Here is a 21,313-nt window from a genome sequence, read left to right as displayed (position 1 = left end):
ACACCCTCCTACAGGGTGCTGCCCTTTTGTAGCCCCTCCCTTTACTGCTGCTAGGCCCTCCAACAAGCCCTTGACCTACCCTTCCTAGGCGCCTTTGGCTTCAGGACATTATTCTTACCCTACTGCTCTAGATCTACCCTTTTGCAGGCCCATTCCATCCCTTGGATGCCCTACCTTTTGCACTGTCTCTGGCGCCATCTGTTGCAGCCTTCATCTCCTATGAGGTGATGCCCATGTGGTAGCCCCCCCCCTCTCTCTCTCTTTCTCTTCTGTAGGCATGTTCTACCCTAGGTTTCCCTCCCCCATGCTATACTCATTTAGGGGCTTACATATGGGGAGGTGACCTTTCCACCTCCCCCTCTCACTGACACATCTCGGTCCAATGCCAACACATTGATGACGTTGCCCCAATAGCTCCTATGATGGAACCCTTTGGAACAATTTGGTGTCTGGCTTTTCAACCAATGGCTCCTACTCTTCCAGGTTTGGCCTTGCATAAGCAAACCATCCTGGTACACATTTCCATCCATAGTAGCACCAAATGGCACCACCACCTTCAGTCACATTCCAGCCTTCAAACTCGAGCAATCCATGTGCCACCATCTTCCAATTGTCTCCCTCGTAATGAGTGAACAACCTGGAGTCTTCCATGCACCATGCTCTTAGGGCCTATTTCAACCCATCCTTCCTTTGGCAAGGTCCGCAACAAAAGAACCATCTCAAGAAATGAAATTCCAAGAATATTTCTAGATAACCTAGACCGTGAACTCTAATTGAGCTCTCAAGGAAGTACTCTTTTGGCTTCAGTACACCTTGTCCATCACCTTCTAGCAATCTGTCTCCAAGATTTGAAGAAGCACCCACACTTCCCCTTTTGCCATTGAAGAAGGCCCATTCCTTCCAATCTCGCATTAGGTGAGACATATGAATAGCAGATCCATAGCATGCTATAAAGGCTTAAATTGAGAACATCAATGGACCGTCGTACTTCCTATGTGCTTGCTCTGAAAGTAAGCCATGCACCTCAGGGAGGCACATACCAATAACCTATGTAATCTTGTATTGCCCCCTCATGAAGCACAGCAACCATCTAAACCTGAAACCCTAGGGCACTGCATGGAATCCACCCTCGTGTTAGTATCAATAGCCACGCACTTGCAAGATTTGTTGTCCACCTTCACAAAGGTCTCTGAGTCCCCATCGGCCCACATCTCAATGTCAGACATCTTCAATGTGGCTTTTAGGTCGACATATCTGACCTCAATACCACATGGAGATGTCACCAAGAATAGTTCTTTGATTACCACATTAGTTTTGGCTTTTATATCACCATCTAAATTTGAGTGGACTCCTTGGATGTGAGGAAGCACATAGTCCGCCATAGTCCCTATTATCAATGCTAGGGCATGGTCAGCTCTATCTTTCCATGCTTCGAGCTCATCTCCATCTAGTGTGTGTGTGTGTGTGTGTGTGTGTGTGTGTGTGTGTGTGTGTGTGTGTGTGTGTGTGTGTGTGTGTGTGTGTGTGTGTGTGTGTGTGTGTGTGTGTGTGTGTGTGTGTGTGTGTGTGTGTATGTGAGAGAGGTTTTCTTCATCCTTGTGTGACTAGTGAAAAATCTTCTCATAGTAGTCAATGCCCTCTTATTGAGCATATTCTTTTGTTACCAATCTCGTCTTATATTCATCTACACTTCCATTAGCTTTGTGCTTGACTTTGCAGACCCATTTGAAGCTCATGAGTATCTTTCCCTTGGGTATCCTCTTTTTTTAGGATATCATTATATCATTCTTCCATGGCATTAGCACATTACTTTGATTTTGCTATCTCTCACAGTTCTTTGACATATTCCACACAATACTTCAAGGCTATTCTTAGCCTTCTAGGTTTCATGTCTTTGACAAAGTTCTCTACCTCATCGACCAATTTCTTTGTCCACTTTGGCATTTGCCTTGACAAGCTAGCTTCTTTGTCATGCTCACCATGAGATGCATCCTCTAGCTAAGAATTTGTGGATTATCTAGGGTTTTCTCCTTCATTCCATTGGTTGCTCCTACTTACACTAGGTAGCATGGCATTAAATATTCCAATTTCCAAATTCTATGGATGTCTACAATTCTACATCTATGAAATTGTTAACCATTTGTTTGTCTACTCTTCCTTCTGATTCCTCATAACCATGATGGAAAGTAGCCTATTTAACTGTCTCATCAAACACCACATCATGGTAAGAAAACATTCTATGAGTTGTAGGATTGCATAGCTCATAGGTTCTATTCTCTCTACATACCCAACCATAATGCATGTCTCTCTCTCAAAATCAAGCTTTTCTTTTGAAAGATGGGCATAGGTAGTTAATCTAAAGACCTTGAGATGCTAGATACTTGGCTTATTCCAATCCATTCTTTCTATGATGTCATATCATCTAAGGCATTATTAGGGGACCTGTTCAACAAATATATAATTGAGCAAGCTATGCACCAATTACATGGGCTCTTGACTCGTGGAGTAATTCGTGGGAAAAGACTCTGTGTTGTCTTCCAAAAAGGTATCCTTCTATGATGTCATAACCTGTTCAACAAATATATAATTATGCAAGCTATGCACCAATTACAATGGCCTCTTGACTTGTGGAGTAATTCTTGGGAAAAGAACCTATGTGTTGTCTTCCATAAAGGTATCCTTCACAAAAATTTCCCTCTTGGGAGATGTGATTCCACAATGCCAAAGATTGCATTAGCAAACCTAAAACTAGGCAAAGCAACAATGGCAAAAAACAATTCAAGCACATGCAGAGTGTTAGGTCAATGGGAGACTCATAGAAGTTGTGGGCTCGGCATGTGAAGCTTGGCTCAGCGAGCTGAAGTGGATGTTGGATAGGGGTTGGATGTGGATGATGGAGACTTGGTTCCTCTTTGGTTGGTGGACTTTCCCTTGTATTGTGTGGATCATCCTAGTCTTCCATTTGTGGAGGGGATAGCTATTCCAGCTTGATTGGCTCCCATTGTGTGTTGGTGTCACCATATCTTCTCTTAATCTCCTCCCTCGTGTGATCTCTCCATTTGAGCACTCCCTTGTTTTGTAACATGGTATTAGAGCAAGGTTACTCTTCTCTACTTGTTTTCCTCTTGTCGTTTTGAGTACCTTTTTTGAAGACATCGTGTTTCTCCAAGGAAGGTATTTCTGTGGTGTACACACGACATTTTCTTTCAGCAAAGTTGTAATACCATGGAATGTTTTCCAAAGCTACTAATCTTCAAAAGAAAGTGTTTTGTATATGCTAAAAGTTCTATAGTTGCTCAAAGTCTTTATGTTGGAGAAACTACTTTTACTATAGAAGGCATTTTTTGGAAGACTCTTGCTATAAGGGCCGGCTAAAGCCCATGTTCTCTTCATATCTGATGCTTTTTAAGGCTTGAGGGAGAGTAGTGCAGTTTTTCTATTGGCTGCCATCCATGTTGTTGTTTACATTAAAATTTGTTGCACAAATCTAGGCACTTACTTTCCCTGAACTCTAAAGTTCATGTTTAGCATTGGATGAACCTCTGCTTTTAGCTTCTTTCCCTACAACTACCCTAGTGTTAATTGTCAACCTGGCAGAAGGAGGCATGGCTAATACTTCTATTATTGTTTCTTTGGAGGAGCTCATTTCATTCGTCTTTCTGTTCGCTAGCTCTCTGGGATCTTCAATCCAATTACTATTCTCAGTCTAGGGTTGCCTGTGGATCCTATATATCTCATCAAAGGTCCACAGTGCCATTCATGAGGAACTCATTTCTTAGCCACGATAGATCTTCATTTCTCAGATATCACATTCTTTCTTTCATTCTAAGGTCTCTTTAAAATTGACATGTGGCCATACTTTCATAACCTTATCACAAGGTTTTACCTAAGGTTCACAATTAATAGTTAACCCAAGAGTTGGCTCCATTTTTAGAGATCTTGGAACGCTCTTTTGAGGGAATTACTTAGGCCACATATTGGTTGGTCGTTACTCTAAGAAAAAACAAGAGTTTATTGGCTTTTGTAGTAAAGTATTCATTACTTGTTTCACGTCTTTGGGTGGCAATGGCTCCAAACTTTTCTATTGGCAACGATTTTTATAGATGGCAAATTTTCATAATGAAACTCTTGTTTATCAAGAGATTATTATCATATTTGTTTGGGAGTAGTGGAGATCCTATGAGGGCAATTAATTTGGAGGAGGATGAGCATGCTTGAGCTCACATGTTGTTACATGTCAATAATAGGCTTCTTTGCCATTTTAATGAAGCCTCGACAGCAAAATCTTTATGGGAATCTATGGACAAGTCACTTTCATAGTGACATGTATTTTTTACTCTTATTATGTTTGTATCCTCATTCAAATGATATCTCCCTTGTACATGAATAGACACTGCCATGTCATATGACATTGGAAGACCTTCCTATAAAATCATATATAGATTTATGTATGTGATTAGAAGAGATAGTGATGCTACATGTTGTAGTACATCTAGAGAGTCATTCTCATTCATCAACACACTACCTCATTATGTAGTGAGTTGCATCAGTTAACACCATGTCTTCTTTAAAATCCAAAATCTTGTAAAATCTTGTTATTGGATAAAGGTTATCCTATTTTATCAAAACTGATGTTAGTGCAATACTCTACCCCTGAGGGGAACTGTTGAGATTACTAGATTAGGATGTTTAGAGGGGTCTAAATCCATCTTCACATGATTGGTGGAAGTGGATATTAGATAGGGGTTCAATGTGGATGATGGAGACTTGGTTCCTATTTAGTGGTTGGACATGCCCTTGTATTGTGTGGATCATCCTAGCCTTCCATTTGTGGAGGTGATAGCTAATCCAGCTTGATTGGCTCCTATAGTGTGTTGTTCCCACCATCTCTTCTCTCCATCTCCTCCCTCATGTGATGTCCTCTCCATTTGAGCACTCGCTTGTTTTATAACAAGAAATGCTTGCAAAGAGGCCATAGAGGTTTGTCGAATATGGAAGATCAAGAAGCTACCATAAATTTGGAGCCAGTACATGATGACTAATGGAATTGAAAAGAGGGTCCAAGGAACCACTAGTGCAATGACGATGAGATGGAGAAAGACGAAGACTCGACTGTGAGTGAAGGAGTTATTATGGGATACCACATGAACAATAAAAGTGAGTCAATTTCGAGTGTACGTCTGAGATTACCTAAGGCCTTGAATAGAAAGGAATTTTTATAGCGAGTAGTTATCCACTGAGAGTCTCCATTATGAAGAATCCAACAGGTCACGATGTAGACTAAGCTATGAGCGTGGTTCTCTAAGACAACACTATCTAAAGCTAGACATGCTTCCAATAGGGAACAACATGGCTCCATACATGTTCCGAAGTAGACGAGCAGGAGACTGAAGATCTTCATGGCCAAGCTTCTTATTAAAATTCAGAGTGGAGTCATAAAACTGGTGAGACATGACAAAAATCATTGTCAAGACGGAGTACAATTAGTACCACCCCACCCATCCAAATATTAAACATGGAGTCCAACACCTATATAGAGATGCAGTCATAAGTAGCATCAGAGACTAAGGCCAGTAATACTGAAGGTTCCAATGGCTAGCCAATGGATGCCAGCTTCTTTAGTGTTAAGGGGCAAACTAGCTACTTCAATCAATGTCAAATTCTAGGTTTAGAGGGATTGAAGATGAAGATCCCTATAGTCACTTGCAATGTTTCCTACAGGCTTGTCATATTAATGGTGTAGTGACATAGGAGTATTATATGAATTACTTCTTGTGCACACTAGCTAAAATAGCTCAGTGCCAATTTAACCAACTTCCTATTGGTTACTTCAAGGATTGGTAGCAAATGTCAAAGGCTTCTCTTAAGACCTTCCGACAAGAGATCAATGAGGAGGATGTCTGCACCAAACTCAGTGACCTTGAAGTTGAAGAAGCACGAGTCCATTCAAGATTTTATGCTCAGATAGAGAGCTTTGATCAACTAGCTCAGTGCACCTCCAGATGACAAGTCATTACGAGCTTGGTTAATTACGAGTTGTACTCAAATTGATCTTCGATGCCCAAAAATAATCAATCCAACAAAGACATATGAAGACTTATTGAACCAAGCTATTGCACTAGAGAGACACTAGAGAAGAGTGTGCCTGGAATGATCACTATTGTGGGCCTCTAAAAGGTAAGCTGAGGGAAGAGTTTAGACCAATGGTGGATGTTAAGCAAGGTGACTTCGTCTTGGTAAGGCCATCAGATCCTATGTACCCCATATGGCTTGGGGTTGCCACATCAAGTGGCGAGATGGATGCTGCTTCTCCTAATTTCAAGAAATTATTGATTCAGTATTGGGCACCATCAGTTAAGAGAAAGGTGCTCAGTGATGCAAATGCCTATGCTGATTGCTAGAACAAGTATCGGGTAGAGAATAGGTTGGATCCACAGGTATGGGAGTGTATTGATGCAATTGTCTAGTCATGGACATCAAAATCCATAAATAGACCCAAGAAGATCAAGATTCCATAGAGTGTATGTATCAAAGCACAGGAGAGCTTTCTTGGTATCAGAGCATAGAAAATGGTGTCGATTTTCTCCCTCTTAATCTCCCAAACTTCCATTGTACGGTGTGTTCTCATGTGATGCTTCTCAATTGTTGTTATCTTGTCAATGGGTATTTGCATATTATTAATATGATAATTTTCAGAAGCTGACCTTCACCAACAACTGCTTTGTTTCTAGTGGAACTCACTATGCATGGTGTTTGTTAACACCACCAACTAGTGTTTATTAACACCTCAAGTAAAATATACATGTTGTCCCTAGACGGTGTTTATTAACACCACCAAATACATGATTTTCAAACTCTGCCACAAATGCTTTGTTCTGGTTTTTATACGTAATGAACTGTTTCACAACCAATGAAGTTTTTCATAATCATTGGAATTCCAAATATTAGCATATTCAATATTGGCAAAATTCCCACAATCAATGAAAATTTTCCCAAATTTATCCCAATTTTAATGAAATCCACCCAATTTCGAAATTCCCAAAATGCAACTTTTGTCCCACTTTATCTAATACTGTGTTTTTTTTAATTTATTGTAGAAAATAAAGCATATTTGGTAATTATAAGTAGAGGATGTGTTATACATTTCATAGTCATGCATGAATTACTAGTAGCTCTTAAAATATTGGATCTTGTTATTAACTTGGTTTTGATATTTTTTTTGTTTGACATGAAAAGCAAAAAAAATCGCACCTTTAAACTAGCAATATGTACATTTTAAAAAAAAGTTCAAAAGTATAATTAGTTTGCAAAATTTATGAAATTTTTCTCTTTAATGTCACCAAAATATTGTAAAATTGATTAAAATTTAGGAGTTGCAAAAAATCTAGATAACGTGTTGCAAACGACAACTCATGATTTGTTGTCATTTTTCATGACTCGCTGTTGGTCTACTGGCTTCGCCCTGCTTTGCTTTAAAGAGATCCATCAGGCAAGGATGCCCTCTAGTACCCCTGCCTTTTGCGATAGCAGTGGATGCACTTGGTTGGATTATTCAAGACAAGGTTGACAACGGAACTCTGAAAGGTATTTAAGTTGAAGAAAGGAGACAGATCGTTTGTCAACAATTTACTGAAGATACCAATCTGATTCTGCACAACGACGAGCAATCACTGGCTTACATTTTGGATTGTTTAAATATATTTTGTATAGCCTCATGCTCTAGAACCAATCACAAAAAAATAGGCATATATGGTACTAGGAGTCCACCTCCCCAGCTCCTATTAGACAAAGGATGCAAAGTCATAGGAGAGAGAGAGGTTTTGAGATTACTAGGTATCCCTATGGCCTTCAGATGCTCATTAAATGATCATTGGGACTGGGTAATCAATAGAATCAAGGATAAAATCAATAAGTAGCAAGGCCTCCAACCAAATCTGGCAAGAAGAAAGTTTGTACTAAATCACTACAACCACCCTTCAATTCTGTACTTCATTTCTTATTGGGTGCCAACTTGGGAAAAATTAACATCCTTTTTCGGTCTTTCCTATGGGGGGGGACACATACCACCACAAAATGGCCAAAGTAAAATGGCAAATCTACACAGTGCCCAAAGACTCGGGAGGATCGGGGATTGTGGATATGGAGAAGTCTACGCGGCGATAAGATTCATGAACTAGTGGATAATCAAAGCCATTCTAGATCCTGACTCAACTTAAGCTACTTGAATTCTTTGCAACTTTAAAAAAGTCAAACTCAAAAGATGGAGACACTGGAAGCAGATTTTGCTTGAGGTGGCACTTCTGGGCAAAGAACCTTGTATCGCAAAAGGGTTAGAACTATGGAAGGGAATGTGACAAGCATGGGAATCAACGTGCCCGTACATCATTTGGAAGGGCTTCTTAAGGAAGATGGGCACCTTTGGTAGCCAAGACTCAATATGGTTCCCCCTACTCTGGCCCAATGCACAGGTGAGCGATGAAGAACTAAAAGGAGCTCTAAGACTTAACAAGAAGGGAATAAGAGTTTGGGGTGATCTCTGGAACCAAGAGTAGAGAAAGTGGATGGACGATGAAAGCCTGATAGCTAGGCTTTGAATCAAAAGGTTTGACTTGAGACTAATACACAAGAGACAACTAATGTGGTCAAGAGACAACCTACCATGGATGGAAGGCTACCTCAAACCATCCCTAAAGGAGTTCAGATGGGCAAGTCAAACTCAGTTGATTCCTATCCCCATCTGGGTAGAAGGGCGGGAAGAGGTAATAAGGCTCCTCAACTTGAAATGGCATAGGAGAGACTCTAGTAGAGCCTGGAAGAAAAGGTGTAGGATAAGAACATCTTGGAGAAACAGTCTTGCCTTCTTTGTATAATCTTACACAAAGGAGTTTATACAACCAGATGAGTGCAGAGCATAGGTCACAGTGACAAAATATGCAAGAGATGTAGATGTGCATAGGAGGACATTCCACATCTCTTCCTCAAATGTAGACTTTCCAAATCTCTGTGGTCTTCTGCATAGCTACAACACACCAAGGTCTTGTTCAACTTTGCCTACCTACTACTGGGCGACACTCCTAGTAGAGCTCCCCCCACCTAGAATGCCATGTGTGCTTTTGTGCTTTGATCAATTTGGTTTACTCGATGCGTGAAAGTTTTTAATGATAACATTGTTGATGCTACTGATTTTTTTCTAAATCTATGCATGCAACCAAGAACAAAATGATACTCTGTAGAGAATTCTTCAAACCAAGATGCACCTACTACAAGTGTTTGTCCAGAAAGAGGACAGCTTGGCAAAAGAAGAGAGCACACTCTTGGTGCAACTACATAACCTTGCAGAGAGAGAGACAAAATAAAGAGAGCAGAGTCGACGCTAAGAGTAGAGCAATCCCAGGGAATGCAAACTATCACCCCCACCTAGGATGCTGCCCCTTCCCCTTTCTATTCCAATGTTGCAACTATACGTGTTACTACTTTCCCTTCTCTTGATGAGAGTAATGGGACGCAATGTGTGCCACCCACACATGCCCAGAAGTTTGCTACCCCCTAGAACCACAGAGATCCCCTCCATGCCCACCCCCCTTCAACAGACTAAGCTCACATGCTGACCCTGTGAGTGCCTCTACTAAAGTGCGCAATGAGATCATGTCAAGAGACTGCTTCCTTGCAGTGACCACCCAGAGAACTCACTCGGAAGGCTTAGAAGCATAGATGCTCATGCCCCTATATGCATATCTAGAGCACTGTTATTATCATGGTTGTTACCCTTGTCGTCTCGAAGGAAGAGAACTAATGTACTTGTCACTTGGCCCAGATCAGCACGACCACTTTTGATAGATGCTCCTATTCAAAGTACTACTCCCCCTCGTTATGGGGCAAAGAACTTTTGATGTAAAAGCGACTATCTATATTTTTGACTTGATTATATAAACTTGCATTTTATTTTATTTTTAAATTTGCAATTAAATAATATGAAGCCATATCCATTTTGAGTTCAAATGACGACCTGTGGAACCTATAGGTATGCTCCCTGATGTCGTTTTGACTATTGGCGGCAGTTATTATACCGTGAGTTTGTTGGTTATACGCATGGAAAAGAACAAATATCCATTATTGTTAGGAAGACCTTAGCTAAAAGGTGCCAAGGTGTTGCATGATCAGGGAACCGAGTTGATGACAATTAAAACTGAAGACAAGGAATGCTAGATTCCAACAAATCAAAGTATGGCCTAGCTGCCGTCAACTTAAAAAACTTGAGCATATGGATTAAGACTGTCTAAAGCTAAAGTATGGTTGATTAGGGAACACGCACAATCTTCATTATCAGGATCATTGCTGGCTTGGCATAGCATTTGAACATTACAGTATAGTAGAAGTGATTGCATGACCTCTCAGCTTTGTTTATCCTCAGCTCTGTCTTCTAGTCCCCTTCTATTATGAATTTGTAAAAGAGGAGCGTATGGCCCTGCTTTCGTAGCATTAGCTCATGTGGCTTGTTGTAGAAGACTTCCTAGCAATGGCTGTCGATGGTACCCACCAGCATACGAGTCTCAAGGAAAGGGACTACTGGGGCTGACGAGCTTCAAGGTTGGTTGAGTATATCACATGTGCAAGGTTTGTACAATCTTTTATCTAAGACCACTATATATTTGGTTTAGAATCTCTTCAGTTGTCCCAGCAAAGGTTCTACCTTCATGTTGCTTTACGATGGCCATGAGAAAGGCAAACTGCCTTACAAATTACTACACAATAGCTTTGAACACTTTGTTTGTCAGTACTTTCACACAGGAAGCCTCAGGAGGAGGAGACTTTGTCATGTGCCTGGCTAGTGGCTTAGGCTAAGCCTTCTCATAAAAAGGCAGACCCCATGATGGTGGTATGGCATTGACTTATACGTACGATGGTTTACAGTATTCAAAAATTATGTCATTATTTCTTAGGTAATCAATTTGTTTTGTATGTGCATCATCGCGCTTTCTCTTATCAACAAAACTGTCACTCAAGGTAGTTTGGTAAGATGGATGCTTTTATTGCGGGAGTTTCATTTCAAAATTATTCATAAGCCTAATAAATCAAATGCCATAGTAGATTGTTTGTGTTGAATTCCACAATAAACACCCAAGTCAAGGGTTATTATTGAGCTTCCTGATGATAATCTCTTTGCTATTGATTTCAATGAAACTGAATATGATGACTTGCTACAATACTTATCTCAGGGAACTTTCTTGAGCAAATGCCGAAAGATCAATGCTAGCGAATTGCTGTTAAAGCCTAGAAATACACTTTCATTGGTGGTCAATTGTATTGACAATGTGCTAATGGTATATTATGTCGATAGATTTACGAGCACACCATCGTGCTCGGCTGAGGCTCATAAGGGTCTTGCTGGAGGTCATTTTGCAAGTGATGTTACAGCTCAAAAAGTGTTGCAACAAGGAGGGTTGTGTTGGAGTACACTATTTTGGGATGCCCATGCCTTTACTGTTTAGTGTGATGCTTGTTAGGGTACAGGAAGGATGCTTCCACTTGATCACATGCCTTTGCAATCAAGTAAGCCTTGGGAAAGTTTTCAAAGATGCGGCCTGGACTTCCTTGGTCCTTTCAAAACAACTAAAAATCAGAATAAATATGCGATTATTGCAACTGATTATGCTACTAAGTAAGCTAAAGCAAAAGCTATCAGAGATAACTCGGCTCACACTACTGCTAAGTTTCTCTTTGAGAACATCAATCGCAAATATGGATGTCTAATTGAGTTTGTAAGTGATCAAGGCACCCATTTCATGAATGAAGTCTTTGAAATCTTGACAAAGGAATTCATGATTGTTCATCAGGTGGCTAATACTTACTACCTTTGGTGTAATGGGGAAGCCAAGTCTACCAACAAGACATTGAAAGTGGTACTGATGAAGACTATTAATTATAATCGCAATGATTGGGATACTAAATTCCACACAAAATTATGGGCATATAGAACTGCTTATAAGGTCACAACCACACTTACTCCATTGCACATGGCCTTTGGCTTGAAAACTATTGTCCCAGTTGAGTTTTTGGCCCCATGTTTACATGTAGCTACCGAACATGAGTTAGGAGAACCTTAGGTAGTGCAGAGAAGACTTCAACAAATGAATAAATTGGATGAATTACACTTGAGAGCTATGCAGACAAAGTAGATAATTCAAAGGAGGAGAAGGTTTTTGGCATGATAGGTACATTGTGACCAAAAATTTGAAGAAGAGTATGGTATAAAATATATGTTATGGTAAGATGAAGCCTAATTTCAAATTTGGTTGGGATGGTTTATACAAGTTGGTGGAGGTTCATGATAATGGTACTGTAGAATTGGCTGACTTGGAAGGCAAAGTGATTCTTGAGTTGAACATTACCACAATGCTACATCGAGTTAGTAATAATGGACAGTTCACAGAGGCTTAAGCAAATGCCACACAGGACCAAGTCTCTTAAACTCACCACTATTGGCACTAATCATGAAGATTACAACCAGTTGGTTTTGGTTGAGGAGTCACTAGGATGCTTAAACTAGCAAGGAATCGATAGCAGCAAGCCGTTGGCTTGTGCATGACATTGCATTGTGTCACTCTTCTCTCTCTCTCTCTCTCTCTCTCTCTCTCTCTCTCTCTCTCTCTCTCTCTCTCTCTCATTTTGAATTCCCATACCCACACCTCCTCTCATAACTTGCTTAGCAAACTCGATTATCCTATACTCTCCAATTCCACCATAGCCATGTCTTTGTTTGCATCTAGCAAGGGTGAATGAGCTACCAAGAGTTCTTTAGACATGTTGTAAAGACGTCTATAGCTTTGGCATTCAACTCAACATAGGCATCCTTGTCCCTGTGTGTGGTATCCCATCCCATGAAGGAATCCTTTATTTGACATTTCCAAACATGGAAGTTATTCCTATCAAACACTAGAATGTCTATACCACAAAATTCTTTCATTGTGATAGCACCCTGATGAGATGACTCAAGCATTTGGATTGTGCAAATATGATTATGCATAGTGTCAGTTTGCTAATTCGTCTATCCACCAAGTTGCAAAAATGCTAATTGAGCAAAGCACCTTAAAGAGAAAAGTGTGCTTGCTGATGTGGTTTGGAAAGCTCTAGATTCAATGTCCTATCGAAAACCAAATATTGATGCCTTTTTATCCTAAAGGAAGGCAAATATGATATTTTGGACCTTTGATTTTTGCAAAAAGACTTTTAAAAAAAGGTAAGAAATGGAGGGTGCTCACTGGGACCTCCTCATTTTTTGTTGAAATGGAAGTAAGAGTGGAAGAAGATGAGCTAGAGTCCACAAGGTGAGATGAGGAAGGAAAGGAGGAGACTAACTCAAACAAGGATAAGCCAATGCATAAAGAGATTGAGTTAGCTATCAACCTTTTACCGGTCAAGGCTCCTTGTGCTTGTCCCCTTCACACAAGATTCCACTTATTTTATAGGCTCCCAAGCCTCCATCACCCAATCCAAATCCTGTCCATGATCCACATCAACCTTATAATGGTCAAGGTTCCTTGTGCTTGACGCCTTCACGTAAGACACCACCTATCTTATAGGCTCCTAAGCCTCCATCACCCAATCTAAATCTTGTCCATGATCCACATTAACTAATCATGTAAATGTAGATTTACACCCCTCTAGTCTGGTGATAAAAATGGGAAAAGCCTTCAAAACAGAGGCTTATTACACAAGGTTTTAGATTATTAAAACGACATGGTATCAAATACAAACAAAAGGCTAGAGTAGTTTATTTGGCAAGGAAGCTTACACATAGGGTGCTTCTTAAAGCATTTAGCTACAATATGCCCTTCTATTTATAGTAACAACATTTAAGAAAAGTTGATGTAGTATACAATGCTTCATTAGAGATGGTTGCAACTGATGTAGATGCCCCCAGTGAACTTGCTCCACTTCTCCTCATGAAAGAAGAGAACAGATTACCCAGGCATATTGTTTAAAGTTGTGACTAGATAAGAGTATGGTTTGGTCATGGCCTTGAGTAGTTGCATGCTTTTCACCAATAGTAGTTTTTAGTGAAGCAGTTGGGCCATGAGACCCTTCATGCGTAAAATAAAAGTATCAGGATCAACTTAAGTGAACTCTCAATGCTAAAGAACTCAACTTTAAGGGAATTTTTAAAATTCTTTCCTTTGGCACCATAATTCTCTCCGTGTCATCCCACTTTATTAAGCTTGTCTATATGATGGATGAGGATTCTATCAATAGGATGCATTGATTGCTAACGCTTGCTCCTCCTCCTCAACATCATCAACATTTGCAGGATTCAGAGTCTTCTTCCTATTTACATAAGTCCACTAGCCTTTAAACATGAGCAAATATTTGACTTGCATTTGCAAGGAATGAAACCCTTCACCATTGAATTTCTCAATGGATAGAGATCTCTCTGTCAATAATAAGCATTATGATTGCTTGCACTTGCTTGTCCTCCTCAACATCATCAACATTTCTAGGATATGGAGTCTTCTTTCTATTTAGATAAGTCCACTAGCCTTTAGACATGAGCAAGTATTTGACTTGGGTTTGCCTCCACCATTAAATTTCTCAATGGATGAGATCTCTTTCCCCATTAATGCCCAAGACGTGTTAGTATCCAAGACTGGTCTTGAAAGAGGAGTAGTCTTGTGGTGAATGTAGATGATAGGTAACCTTATAGATAGCTTAGATGATGAATCATAGTCATAGCATCGATTCAAGGGTTAACTAACAGGCTAGAAATCAAGAGGTAATAACTTGACAAAGTTGGTACTAATTTGAGGAATTTGTTAATGGTCTCGTTTGCTAAAAAATTCATAACTTTTACAATTCTTATGTTTTCATCATGATTGAAACACCAAATTTTTTTGAAAATTCACATGCCAAAAGAACAATGGAATCCAAAACCTCAAATTTTGCATTGATTACACATTCATTAAAATTAGGACATTTTTTGAGGTAATGCTAATGAGAGATCAAAATATTTGTTGTCACAAATTCTCCCTACATAGCTTTCAGTTCTCAGCACTCCTGCCATAGGTGACATCATCTTAGATCAAGAGTGATGGTGGCTGCACCACATTGGATCTGGCTCCCTTACCTGCTGCTACAGTAGAACATGGCACTCACCCTTCCTGAAAGGCTATGGACTTCATGCCTTAATTTAAACCAACTTATAGCTTGTCCCATTTGTTTGTCATCATCAATCACCAAGTAGCCCAGAAAACCACGATTATCAACTCCGTTCTCCTTCTACTCCCTCCGATACTCACTTTCTTTGAACCTAAGGAATCACATAAGCAATGAGTGAAACAAAACTAGTAGTGGGACTCTAATTGCATAAGCAATGGGTGAAACTCACAAAACAAGAACAAATCACGTAAGCAATGAAGCGAGGCAGGATCTGAAGAGACAACGTCTCATCGATAGAGCACTTGAGAGAAGGCGGCATAGGCAAGCAAGGCAGAGGGACTGAGAGAAGGGGTAGAGGAGTTGTTCCCTAGGCTGAGCAGAAGGGAGGACCTTCGAGGGAGCGAGGGAGATTCAAAGGGGGGACATACTTGGTAGGACGGATGGATGGGGTGGTGAGGGGGAGTTCCACAGATAAAAGGCAAGGAGAGATGGAGCAGCAAGTGCCAGAGAACTAAGGCGGGGATGTGAAAGCAAGGGGAGGAAGGAGGCGATGGTAAAAGGCCTCCATTAGATTCGTCACTGAGTTGATTAATACATGGCAACCTTAGGATAGATTTCGTCAATGGTTTGTAACTTACCTTAATCGATTTGCACATGCTACTGATACAAATAGAAATCGAATTTCAATTTTATCTTCATTGGCGGGACATACTGGATTAACGCTTGCACCTTTTGCGGTCATGAAGGGGGCTTGACTCATAAAAGGAGCATGAGTAGAGGTTAGTGTAGCTATTGTAGGGACCATTGTGGGTGTTATTGGGTGTTGCTACGGGGAGATAAGATTTAGTGGCATGCAAGAAGTGGGTGTTATTGGGTGTTGCTAGTGGGAGATGAGATTTAGTGGCATGCAAGAAGTCCTTAGTCCATCATCTAGCAAAAGATGAATCTTAGCAATGCAACATAAGTACAAGCCAAGCTCAAGAGCCAAGATGAAGCTTGGCAATGTAACATAGTCAGAAATGAAGGTCCACAATTGAAGGTGCTAAGTAGTGTAACATAGTCATAAATGAAGGTCCACAATTGAAGGTTCTAAGTTAGGCTTAGTACACATCTCTCTCTCTCTCTCTCTCTCTCTCTCTCTCTCTCTTTCTCTCTCTCTCTCTCCTGACCCTATAAAACATATTAAAATGAGAGATATATGAATCTTTGCCTCCCCTCCCTTCTTTGTATCTTAATGTGGAACATAGTGCGTCATGGCTACATGCTGTTAACAATAAAGCCTGCCGTAAGAAATTCAAGGAAGAAGTGCTTGTCTTATAGGAGACATACCTATCTAGATGTAATCGTAGTTAGGATTTCATGCACATTGAAGTAATCATATGTGAATAACAAAGGATGAGCTGTGTGCAAACATTGGTGAGCTCAAACTATAGTGGTGAGATTAAGGAGGGAGTGGAGCTAACTAGGGTGAGCTCTTCCTATCTTGGTCTTCTTAGGTCATTTCTCACAAATCAAAACTTGCTACTATAATGATCACAATTTGAAGAATGTTGGCTAAACCCTCCTGGGCGGCTTTGCTAGTCTTAATGTGAGTGGCTAGTCTAAGGTGGAGAGTAGTTTAATAAGTGGTTGAGATGGGTGACGCTTGGAGGTGCATGGTGACTTAGCAAGCTGGCTTAGGCATGGTCATCTAATCGAATTGAGGCATCTTCAACATATCACACTTAGAAGATTATTTCAAGTGCCAACTTGGTCGAAGGACCTCCACATGAGGGAAATGCCCAAGGGAGGAATTTCCCCAAAATTAGATAGCTTGCAGTGGCTGCTTGCCATTTGATTTTGGGGAAATTCCTTTGGCTCGCGGCGACTTCGCCGCTCGCCATTTGATTTTGGGGAAATGCATGCCTTGGGTATTTCCCTCATGTCTTGAAAACTGTGCTTGAACAAAACCTGATTTTTTTCCACCTACTAGGCCTCTCGTGTGTGAAGAGCTCTTGCAGAAGACGACAATGGAGAGGTAAGAGGAGCTCCCACAACTAGGGCTGGCAGAGCCCTACTGGCATGATCAAATCGTAGCCCCATGTTGCCTTAATGCTACTGAAGCTACTGAAACTTAGCAGTGAAATGCTATTTCAACACCTCCTTTTGAAGCCCTGCTAGCCTAGCAGCCCAATGCCCAAGCACTCTGATTGGTCCAAACATAGGATGGGATGGGAGAAGGCTTCATGGGGACATGACTTCTAAAATGCTCGCTTGGCATTTCAAAGTTGGAGTTGTAGTAGTGGGAAGAGCGCGGGGAGCTTCTCTAAAGGGCTAACTGGGGTGTGAAGGTCCTCGAGTGGCTGGAAGAAAATCTCGGCCATTCGATGAAAGGCATTTCTTTTGTGAAAGTCACATCACAGTGTGGAAGGTCCTTGGGAATGGTGAATTTTCTGAGTTAGCACTTAGAAAGAGGTGGTTTTTAGCTGTTGCGAGCAGTCTCCCCCAAGGAGGACCTCCACAATCGGGAAAGGTTGAGGGGGGGGGGGGTCATTTCCCCAAAATTAAAATGGCTCGCGGTGCTCCATGTGAGTCGGGGGAAATGAAATGCTTGCCTTGGGCATGTCTCTCATGTCCTGAAAACTGCGCATGAACAGGGAGGGAGTTAAAGAGTTGGCCTAAAGTGAGCTAGCTGCTTGGGAAGATATCCCGACTTTCTGATGCCCTTAGCACATAAGGGGTGCGCTCCTGGGATAGAACCCCGGCAGGGCCATCTATCAGGGCGTGACAAGAGAGGTGGAGGGCGAACTAGGGGTAAGTATGATAACTAGGGTGAGGTAAAGTGTTGGCGTGAAGGTGTTCTAGGTCATCTCACCCAAATGAAAAAACATGCTATTATTATGATCAAGCTCTGAAAGAGTGTGAGCTCTTTCAAGCCCTAGCTATGGCGTCGCCGTCCCTCGCCCTCTGCTTCTGCCTCTCCTTGGCCCTCGCCCTCGCTTCTTCCTGCGCCCTTGCCTCCCCGGTACGTCCTCCATCTCTCTTGGTTCTCTTTTCTCTTCTTTCTGCCCGAAGCTTTGTGAAAAATGGCACCCTTTGGCTTCCTTTCCCCCTCAAATTGTATTTCTGTCCCTTCGAGCTTCCATAATATTCCAGATTGGATCTGGCTTCGCTGCCGCTTCTTCCATCGATTCGTGGCAGCTCAGCTTTGTTGTCTGTTTGCGTTGCTTTACTGAAAACCTGTCTAGGCTTTGCAATGGACGAAGAGCATTAGCTCGGTAGGATCGAGATGCGTTGTTGTCCTTATATTTTGGACCGGTTTGAGCCTCCCTTACGTTGGTTGAGCCTCCTCTCCTTAGTCTAGCGTTTGCTGTGTTAGAGGTGCTTACATTAGTTGTGCTCTGAAGCAGATCTTTTACGAATCCTTCGAGGAGCCATGGGAGGGGCGTTGGATTGCGTCTGAAAAAGAGGATTACAAAGGTATGGTGCCGGTGTAGATACGCCATCTTTTTCATGGGCAAAATTTATTTACGAGGAGAAGTTGCGGTCTTTTCTTTCCTTGATTGCCTTTTAGTGTACTCGTGTCCCGTTGTTTTTTGGTTGGGAGTTGAATGTTTTGACGTTCTCCTTCGCGTGGGCCCTTATTGCACCTAGAATCCGTGTCTGTAGTTCTTCTCCCTTGTCCAATTATATTCACGCAAAATACGATTGGCGAGTCTACTCTGCATTTAGCTGGACCGGTTGTTTTTCTGAGAGCAGGTGCATGGAAACACGAGAAAAGTGAGGGACATGAAGATCACGGGCTCTTTGTCAGTGAAAAGGCCAAGAAGTATGGCATTGCCGTGGAGGTTCCAGAACCGGTTGAGTTCAAAGAGAACACTGTGGTTTTACAGTACGATCTTCGGCTTCAAAATGGACTTGAGTGTGGGGGTGCCTATTTGAAGTTTTTAATTCCCCAAGAGGCAGGGTGGTCTGTTAAACAGTTCGATAATGAATCTCCCTATAGTATTATGTTTGGGCCTGATAAATGCGGGTCCACAAATAAAGTTCATTTCATCTTCCGTCATAAGAACCCTAAGAGTGGCAAATACATTGAACACCATCTAAAGTACCCGCCCACTCCTGTAATTGACAAAATTTCTCACGTTTATTCAGCTGTAATTTACCCCAACAACACCGTTAAAATTTTGATTGATGGAGAGGAGAAGAAAACAGCAGACCTCCTCTCTAGTGATTTTGATCCCCCTGTTGTTCCGGCTAAAACAATCCCCGACTCTGATGATTCAAAACCTGAGGATTGGGATGAGAGGGCCAAAATTCCGGACCCTGATGCTAAGAAGCCTGACGATTGGGATGAAGAAGCTCCCTTGGAAATTGAGGATCTCGATGCAGAGAAACCAGAGGGTTGGCTGGATGATGAACCTGAGGAGATTGAGGATGCTGAGGCTGTGAAGCCTGAAGACTGGGATGATGATGAAGATGGAGAATGGGAGGCTCCCAAAGTACCAAATCCAAAATGTGAAGAAGCCCCAGGTTGTGGTGAATGGACGAGGCCGACAAAGAGAAACCCTGCCTACAAAGGCAAGTGGTACGCCCCGATGATTGACAATCCCAATTACAAGGGCATTTGGAAGCCAAGGCAGATTCCAAATCCAGACTATTTTGAACTCGAAAGGCCTGACCTGGAGCCAATCGCTGCCATTGGGATTGAGATCTGGACTATGCAGGACGGCATTTTGTTTGATAATGTCTTGATCACAACTGATGAGGCTGAGGCTGCAGTCTACAGAGAGATGACTTGGAAAGTCAAGTTTGATGTGGAGAAAAAGAAGGAAGAAAAAACGGCCCCGGCTGTAGAGGCTGGTGCTTTGAGCACAATCAAGGTACATATTATAATATTGTAACTATGTTTTTTGGTGACTTAATCTTGAGGGTTGGCTGTAATGTATGATAGTGAAATCATCTAACCAGCTGTTTTTCCTTGGTTTTAGAAAAAGGTGTTTGACTTCTTGTATGTGGCAGCTGATGCCCCTTTCTTGGCTTCGTTCAGATCAAAGATTATTGTAAGGAATTTTCACTTGTTATAGAAACTGCTTTTGAATGCCTATGGGTTCTTGTTTATGGAGGTTGCTTTAAAATGTGTCATTGATGTAAATTTAGCCAGTATTGCTCTGAATGAATAGACTTATTTCACAGGAGCTAATTGAGCACGGAGAAAAGAATTCAAATGTAACACTTGGAATACTGTTGGCGATCTTGTTGGTTTTCACGTCAATCTTCTTCAAGCTTCTTTGTGGCAAAAGGCGTCCTACAGAGACAGTAAGAACATTCTAAAGCAATCTACTCCATCTCTATAAGTTGTACTTGATACCCCTAGTTCCACTTTATAGCATCAGAGGGAAATATAGTCCTAATTGTTTGCTCGGAAAATTTCTTTGTTTTGCAGGTTTCTGTGGAGAGGGCCAAAAAGGAAGATATCTCTACAGCTGATGACATCAGAGAAGAAAGCAAGGAAGAACCGGCAGAAGATGTTACTGAGAATGATGATGAACCCTCTGGTGAGATTGAGAAAGATGGGGATGGAGCTTCTGGTACCCGTCATAGAAGATCCAGAAGGGAGACATGATTGCTTTATGCATCACATGAATAGAGCCTCTTATTGAAAATTACTGAAGAGAATTCAGCAAGGATGAAGAGTGTAGCCTTGCTGCATCCCTGTCAAAATTTTGCCAGAATCCTGGGGAGAGCCTGGCTACTAGCTCAAGGTTGTGAGTGTAGTTTTCTTATGTAAGACCTAAGGATAAGTAATCGGTGTTTGGACGCTAAAGCGACATGTAGACCTTGCTCTGTCCAGAGTTTCTAGCAGCAATGTTTCTCTGCCTTTTTGTAAAAGCACTGCAACAGTTTTAACTGCCTTATGATTTTGTATAGGATGGAGGCCTATTCTACTGTTAATTATTGATTGTAAATAGCAGCTATTTTTTCTGCATCTCCAAATGACGCATTCTTGACTTGTGGGTTCACTTTAATTGTGACCTGCTATACTACGGGGTATGAGACGGACATGATCCAAACATAAGGAATTGTAGGAACTGCTGAGTCTCTGTAAGAAGTGATATTTATTCAAGTTGTGGAGGAGACCAAGACGTTATTGGCTAATTAGGAAGGTTTGTTCCAGGTGGGA

The 21,313-nt window shown here is 41.4% G+C and overlaps 1 protein-coding gene across 1 annotated transcript; it reads left to right on the top strand.

Annotated features, from left to right (window-relative positions):
• Window positions 1–17,996: 17,996 nt before the first annotated feature.
• On the top strand, window positions 17,997–21,084 carry LOC147895426 (calnexin homolog 2-like). Its single transcript, XM_087383390.1, has 6 exons — window positions 17,997–18,154; window positions 18,540–18,609; window positions 18,889–20,012; window positions 20,121–20,192; window positions 20,326–20,448; window positions 20,576–21,084. Exons 1-6 carry the CDS (start codon window positions 18,074–18,076, stop codon window positions 20,753–20,755), a joined length of 1,650 nt encoding a protein of 549 aa, XP_087239516.1. The 5' UTR covers window positions 17,997–18,073; the 3' UTR covers window positions 20,756–21,084.
• The last annotated feature ends 229 nt before the right edge of the window (window positions 21,085–21,313 follow it).

Source organism: Dipteris shenzhenensis, chromosome 13 (assembly GCF_047967505.1).
Source record: "Dipteris shenzhenensis isolate YYH24624 ecotype China chromosome 13, Dip_SZ_1.0, whole genome shotgun sequence".
Taxonomy (NCBI): domain Eukaryota; kingdom Viridiplantae; phylum Streptophyta; class Polypodiopsida; order Gleicheniales; family Dipteridaceae; genus Dipteris; species Dipteris shenzhenensis.
This window is presented reverse-complemented; position numbering and strand designations above follow the sequence as displayed.

What these genes read in the sequence shown, in the direction of transcription:
- LOC147895426 (XM_087383390.1), top strand. Translation starts at nt 18,074, where the DNA reads ATGGCGTCGCCGTCCCTCGCCCTCTGCTTCTGCCTCTCCTTGGCCCTC. An exon ending in TGAAAAAGAGGATTACAAAG is followed by an intron (nt 18,610 to 18,888) that starts GTATGGTGCCGG and finishes TTCTGAGAGCAG; the next exon opens with GTGCATGGAAACACGAGAAA. An exon ending in AAAGGCGTCCTACAGAGACA is followed by an intron (nt 20,449 to 20,575) that starts GTAAGAACATTC and finishes TTTGTTTTGCAG; the next exon opens with GTTTCTGTGGAGAGGGCCAA.